The sequence below is a fragment of the Lithobates pipiens genome, unplaced genomic scaffold, assembly GCF_037356315.1.
Source record: "Lithobates pipiens isolate NorthernLeopardFrog02 unplaced genomic scaffold, aLitPip1_a1.2 Scaffold_19, whole genome shotgun sequence".
NCBI lineage: Eukaryota > Metazoa > Chordata > Amphibia > Anura > Ranidae > Lithobates > Lithobates pipiens.
Window position 1 is genome coordinate 579562923 of NW_027507764.1, and position 7826 is coordinate 579570748.

A 7826-nucleotide genomic window follows, 5' to 3' on the forward strand; every position below is an offset into this window, starting at 1 on the left:
TCAAGCTGTCTTGCCTACACACGGTCACACCAAATTCCGATCGTTTAGAACACAGTGACGTACAACGGGACTAGAAAAAGGCATTTCAATAGCCAGTAGCCGATAGCTTCCATCTCGTAGTTGAACCACTTACAGACCGGACCATTTTGCTGGTCAAAGACCAGACCCCTTTTTGCGATTCAGCACTGCGTCGCTTTAACTGACAATTGCGCGGTCGTGCGACGTGGCTCCCAAACACAATTGACGTCCTTTTTTTCCCACAAATAGAGCTTTCTTTTGGTGGTATTTGATCACCTCTGTGGTTTTTATTTTTTGCGCTATAAACAAAAATAGAGCGACAATTTTGAAAAAAACGCATTATTTTTTACTTTTTGTTATAATAAATATCCCCCAAAAATATATAAAAAAACATTTTTTTCTCTCTGTTTAGGCCGATACGTATTCTTCTACATATTTTTGGTAAAAGAAAATCGCAATAAGCGATTATTGATTGGTTTGCGCAAAAGTTATAGCGTTTACAAAATAGGGATAGTTTTATGGCATTTTTATTAATAATTTTTTATTATTTATTTTTTTACTAGTAATGGCGGTGATCAGCGATTTTTATTGTGACTGCGACATTGTGGCGGACACATCGGACATTTTTGACACATTTTTGTCATTTCTACAGTAATCACTGCTATATAAATGCAGTGATTCCTGTGTAAATGACACTGGCAGTGAAAGGGTTAACCAGTGAGTGGCAGTGTAGGGGTTAAGTGTTCCTAGGGGTGTGTTGCTAACTGTGGGGGGGTTGGGCTTTCATTTAGTGAACACTGATCTCTGCTCCAATCACATGGAGCAGAGATCAGCGTCACTAGTTGCTAGGCAGAATGGAGAAATGCTGTTTACACGGCATTTCCTCCATTCAGCCATTCCGTAAGACGGTCGCGGGTATGCCCGCGGCGATCGAGTCCGCGGGACCCGCGACCGGACTCACGGGGGTCCCGACCGGCACGAGAGCGCGCCGCCGGCAGCGCGCTCGCGATGGCAGGGCGGTATTGAAGATTGGACGTACCTGTACGCCAATATGCCTGCCCGTGCCATTCTGCCAACGTACATCGGCGTGCGCTGGTCGGGAACCGGTAAATCTGAGCATGCGTGATTTTTGGCGTGTCGGAATTGCATACACGCGATCGGAATTTCCGTCTGGAAAATTAAGAACATGCTATCAATCTTTGGCTGGCGGAAATTCGGACAGCTAAATTCCGATGGAGCATACACATGGTCGCATTTTCCGATGAAAAGCTCTCATCGGTCTTTTTCTGGCCGGAATTCCGATCGTGTGTACGCGGCATAAGATTTACTTTGAGTTGACCTTTTGTTTCATTAGATCATTAACGAATTACCGAATCATGTCGAATTCATTCGTGATATATCCGCTATAATTTTTTATTACCAAAAATATGTAGAAGAATACATATCGGCCTAAACTGAGAAAAAAATTGCCTTTTTTTAAAAAAAAATTGGGATATATATTACAGCAAAAAGTACAAAATATTGTGTTTTGTTTTTTAATTGTCGCTCTTTTTTTGTTTATAGCGGAAAAAAAAGGACATCAATTTTGTTTGGGTTCAGCGTTGCACAACTGCGTAATTGTCAGTTAAAGTGATGCAGTGCCGAATCGCACAAAAAAATGCTTCGGTCATTGAGCAGTGTTGGTTTAAGCAGAGTTCCACCCACAAATGGAACTTCCGCTGATCCGGTTCCTCCTCTGGTGTCACATTTGGCACCTTTCAGGCTGGTGGTGGGGGGTGGAGCAGATACCTGTCTAATCCAGGTATTTCCTCCCACTTCCTGGCTGGTCTCCTCTTCCGATGTGATAGCTGCAGGGAGGGAGGTGCTGAGAAACCCACCGCCGACGTCAGCCAAGCAGAGGAGGGGAGGAGACCAGCGGGCAGTCACGTGAGCGCCCACAGCATATTATGGCATACTTACCTGTCAAACTGAGCCGTCCAGCGCTGAGCTGTGATCGATCCGCCGGGTTCTGCATGACTTCCATCTTTGCCCGGTCCTCTTTCCGGGTTCTGTGCTTTCTGTCACTTGAATGGGCGGACCGTGATGATGTCATGGGAGTCACATCGCAGCGGCACAGATCAGGGGGGTGTAAATGTTCATTGAGCTACGCATGCGTGGCTCAGTGTACATAACAGCTGACAGGCAGGAGGAAGCATTTATGACATAAGAGAATTATAGGGTTCCTTCTGTCAATCATACCCTGCCTGTCAGCAAATTTTAATAGCACTAAGTTTACTACCAATTTAAAACAGCTTAAAAATTAATCCTTATGCCCTGTACACACGATCGGACATTCCGACAACAAAATCCATGGATTTTTTTCCGACGAATGTTGGCTCAAACTTGTCTTGCACACACACGGTCACACAAATGTTATGAGAAATTCCGAACGTCAAGAACACGGTAACGTACAACACGTACGACGAGCCGAAAAAAATGAAGTTCAATAGCCAGTGCGGCTCCTTCTGCTTGAGCATGCGTGGAATTTTGTGCGTCGGAATTGTGTACACACGATCAGAATTTCTCACAACGGATTTTGTTGTCGGAAAATTTGAGATCCAGATCTCAAATTTTGTGTGTCGGAAATTCCGATGGAAAATGTCCGATGTAGCCTACACACGGTCGGAATTTCCGACAACAAGCTCCCATCGAACATTTTCCGTTGGAAAATCCGACCATGGTGTACGAAGCATTACAATAGCCAATTCATGATCTGATATAAACCCCACATTACATATCCAAGCCTAATACATACACAATAAACATTGTTTAACCACTTAACAACCGCCCATTGCCGATTAACGGCTTCAGAGCGGTTGTTTAACTCTGAGAGGCCGTTAATTAACGGCCTCCCAGAATTCTGCTCTCGCACGCCCCCTGGGGTGCGCACACGAGAGCATCCGTGACCGCCGGGTCCAGTGGACCCGGCGCATCACGGATTACGGTAAACGGACGCTCATCGCGGCCGATTACCACATGATCTCTCCGTCAAATGACGGAGTGATCACTTGTAAACAAACCGGCGTCATGTTATGACGCCGGTTCCTCCCTCCCCCTCTCTGTACCGATCGGTACAGCGGAGGGGGAAGAGGTCGGCGTCTGCAGTGCCCACATCGCTGCTCACCGAAATGTAACCCCTCAATTCCCTGCCATTACTCTGCAATACTCTGCAATGCTCTGCAACACCAGCCAATACCCTGCAACACTCTGCAACACCTAAATAAATAGAGTAAAGAGTCCTGCGCAAATCGTGCCACTGAAAAAATATTATGAGTTAAATATGAAAAAATAAAAATAAAAGTCAATAAAAAAATCAATCAAAAATTCAGAAATAACACACCGTTGAGTGAAAATATAAAGTGAAGAGCAGGAGAAAAAACGGGACCAAGTGTTCCAAAATAGATAAATCCAGGCTCTCGGAACTCTCACCTCAAGATGAAATAATCAGACAAAATGAAAATAACCCCAAAAGCTTCTCCTTTGCTTCTCTGTATACAATGACCAAGGAATTGTAGATAAAGCATGTAGTATACACTTCTGCCACTAGAGGGCCATTTCCAGCTCTTGAATATAACACTGCAGCTTATGGACTTGTAATTCCGTGGTATAAAACTTAAAAAGAACACAGAGGAGAGGGGAAAAGTGAGAGAGAGAGGGGACTCCAATCGTGTAGTGGTTTCGATGAATGGACAAATTTATTAAGCAATAAAAATAGACTCTCACATTTGCAAGAAAAAATTCAAACAGATAGAGTAAAATGGAGATCTGGCATTTTCTGCCAGTCTTACGCTGCTTCCGGTTTGTCCTACGGCCACTCCCTACGCGTTACGTCACGTCATGTGACTTCTTCATGGGGATAACGATAGGCCATTCAAGATTTCCTTATATATAGAAAAAACGGAACCGGAAGTGTCCGAACGGCCATTTTGGAAGAGGTAAGCAGGATGTAAACAACTGTGGACTGGATATAGTAACTCCGCCATCTTGCTCCTCTTAGATGGTAAAAGGGAAGTGTATATGCCACCATTTAGACCGGAAATAGTTATTCGGCCATCTTACTCCTCTTAAATGGTGCAGGGGAAATACACCTTATACCATCTTAAAAAGTAATAGACCCGAACGGAAAAAAAAAGAGGGGGGTATTAAATACCAGTGTTATAAAAACAGGGCATAAGAATGAGAGAGCTATATGCATCTAGCAATTTAGCTTACAAAAATAAACAAAAAATCGCAAAATGACAACTAGCACCAGAATATGAATATCATTGTAAACAATAGAGATATAATGGCAACAAGGATACAAACTGTAAATATTATCCTGGCCATTTAAAGTGCTGAGTCACTATACTAAAAATTAAAAATATAAATAAAAATATATATAGCGACAGTGCCAACTCAAAAATTATCTTAAATGTATAAAAAATATTATAATAATATTGTATAAAAATATTTAATTAAAATGGTAGATATAATAAAAAATAAAAACAACTAAATTTTCACCCAAAAAAGATAAAAATTGACATACCGGAAATAGAGTAGGACTTTACATAAATATGTCCTAACATAATAATTCCCACAAGGGGATCAGATATGTACACATAATAAACAGCATAGTGAAATAAAAATATTAAATAATAAAAAAATATGCTGTTTATTATGTGTACATAATGGCGGAGTTACTATATCCGGTCCACAGTTGTTTACATCCTGCTTACCGCTTCCAAAATGGCCGTTCGGACACTTCCGGTTCCGTTTTTTCTATATATAAGGAAATCTTGAATGGCCTATCGTTATCCCCATGAAGAAGTCGCATGACGTGACGTAACGCGTAGGGAGTGGCCGTAGGACAAACCGGAAGCAGCGTAAGACTGGCAGAAAACGCCAGATCTCCATTTTACTCTATCTGTTTGAATTTTTTCTTGCAAATGTGAGAGTCTATTTTTATTGCTTAATAAATTTGTCCATTCATCGAAACCACTACACGATTGGAGTCCCCTCTCTCTCTCCCTTTCCCCCTCTCCTCTGTGTTCTTTTTAAGTTTTATACCACGGAATTACAAGTCCATAAGCTGCAGTGTTATATTCAAGAGCTGGAAATGGCCCTCTAGTGGCAGAAGTGTATACTACATGCTTTATCTACAATTCCTTGGTCATTGTATACAGAGAAGCAAAGGAGAAGCTTTTGGGGTTATTTTCATTTTGTCTGATTATTTCATCTTGAGGTGAGAGTTCCGAGAGCCTGGATTTATCTATTTTGGAACACTTGGTCCCGTTTTTTTCTCCTGCTCTTCCCTTTATATTTTCACTCAACGGTGTGTTATTTATGAATTTTTGATTGATTTTTTTTATTGACTTTTATTTTTATTTTTTCATATTTAACTCATAATATTTTTTCAGTGGCACGATTTGCGCAGGACTCTTTACTCTATTTATTTTGATGCGATAGTTTGTGTTAAATATTTTGTCCCGCTGCATTTTATATTTAGTAACACTTGCACTTTTGTATCACTCCACTGTTTATCGTATATTGGTACATTTTCTATTTTTCCATTTCTTACACATACCTAGCTATATTTTCACGTTTAGCACTCAGTAGCGCGAGGGTCCATTTTTTAAATATTTTTTTTATACTCTGCAACACCTGCCAAAACCCTGCAATGCTCTGCAACACCCGCCAATACCCTGCAACACTCTGCAATGCTCTGCAACACCCGCTAATACCCTGCAACACTCTGCAATGCTCTGCAACACCCGCTAATACCCTGCAACACCTACCAATACCCTGCAACACCTACCAATACCCTGCAACACTCTGCAATGCTCTGCAACACCCGCTAATACCCTGCAACACTCTGCAATGCTCTGCAACACCCGCTAATACCCTGCAACACCTACCAATACCCTGCAACACTCTGCAACACCTGCCAATACCCTGCAACACTCTGCAATGCTCTGCAACACCCGCCAATACCCTGCAATGCTCTGCAACACCCGCCAATACCCTACAACACTCTGCAACACCTGCCAATACCCTGCAACACCTGCCAATACCCTGCAACACTCTGCAACACCTGCCAATACCCTGCAACACTCTGCAATGCTCTGCAACACCCGCCAATACTCTGCAATGCTCTGCAACACCCGACAATACTCTGCAATGCTCTGCAACACCCGCCAATGCTCTGCAACACCCGCCGATGCCCTGCAATGCTCTGCCACGCAATACTCTGAGATACCCAGCCATACTCTGAGATACCCAGCCATAGTCGGTGATACCCTGCAATGCCCAGCCATAGACATCCCCCCCCTCCCGCCGCCCTCGCGTGCTTCTACCGACTCGCCAATACGATCAAAGCCAGAATCTTTTTTTTTTTTCAGACTTCCCAGCTTAGAGGTGAGATGTGGGGTCTTATTGACCCCATATCTCACTGTAAAGAGGACCTGTCATGCCATATTCCTATTACAAGGGATATTTACATTCCTTGTAATAGGAATAAAAGTGATCAAAAAATTTATTTTTGGGGAAAAAAATGTCAAACTAAAATAAATAAAGTAAAATGAACAATACATTTTTTTATTTTTTTTTAAAGTGCCCCTGTCCCCATGTGCTCGCATGCAGAAGCGAACGCATACGTAAGTCCCGCCCACATATGAAAACGGTGTTCAAACCACACATGTGAGGTATCGCTGCGAACGTTAGAGCGAGAGCAATAATTCTAGCCCTAGACCTCCTCTGTAACTCAAAACTTATAACCAGTAAAAAAAATTGAAATAGTCGCCTATGGGGATTTTTAAGTAGCGACGTTTGGCGCCATTCCACGAGCGTGTGCAATTTTGAAGAGTGACATGTTAGGTATCTATTTACTCAGCGTAACTTCATCTTTCACATTATGCAAAAATTGGGCTAACTTTACTGTGTTTTTTTTTTTAAGCACAAAACAGTTTTTTTTCCAAAAAAAAGCATTCCAAAAATTGCTGCGCAAATACCGTGCGAGATAAAAAGTTGCAACGACCACCATTGTATTCTCCAGGGTGTTTGCTAAAAAAACATATATAATGTTTTGGGATTCTATGTAATTTTCTACCAAATAAATGATGATTTTTACATGTAGGAGAGAAATGTCAGAATTGTCCTGGGTGCTCCAGAACGCCTGATGGCGCTCCCTGCATGTTGGGCCTCTGTATGTGGCCACACTGTGTAAAAGTCTCACACATGTAGTATCGCCGTACTCGGGAGTAATAGCAGAATGTGTTTTGGGGTGTAATTTGTGGTATGCATATGCTGTGTGTAAGAAATAAACTGATAATATGACAATTTTGTGAAAAAAAAAAAAAAAAGTTAAAAAAATCTTGATTTTGCAAAGAATTGTGGGAAAAAATGACAACTTCAAAAAACTCATCATGCCTCTTACTAAATACCTTGGAATGTCTTCTTTCCAAAAAGGGGTCATTTGGGGGGTATTTGTACTTTTCTGGCATGTTAGGGTCTCAAGAATTGAAATAGGCCGTCAGTACTTCAGGTGTGATCAATTTTCAGATATTGGCACCATAGCTTGTGGACTCTATAACCAGGGGCGGGCTGGGCTGGGGGGCAGAGTGGCAATTTCCCCCCAGGCTGCTCTGATTCCCTGTAAAAGGGCCGCTATGCGGCCAGCTCAGAAATGCGCATGTGCAGTTTCTGGACCCGGCCAAGTGCTACTGCTTGGGCAGCTCCAGCGGGGGGGCGGTGAACAGGGCTGGATCCTGAACTAGCAGCCAAATTGCAGCGAT

The 7826-nt window shown here is 42.4% G+C and overlaps 1 protein-coding gene across 1 annotated transcript in view; it reads right to left on the reverse strand.

Annotated features, from left to right (window-relative positions):
- LOC143998118 (transmembrane protein 276-like) overlaps nt 1–2041 on the reverse strand; it is a 36806-nt gene extending 34765 nt beyond the window's left edge. Inside the window, exon 1 of the mRNA XM_077493862.1 lies at nt 1978–2041. Coding sequence (XP_077349988.1) covers nt 1978–2041 — 64 coding nt within the window. The remainder of the gene's footprint in view (nt 1–1977) is intronic.
- Between the last annotated feature and the right edge of the window lie 5785 nt (nt 2042–7826).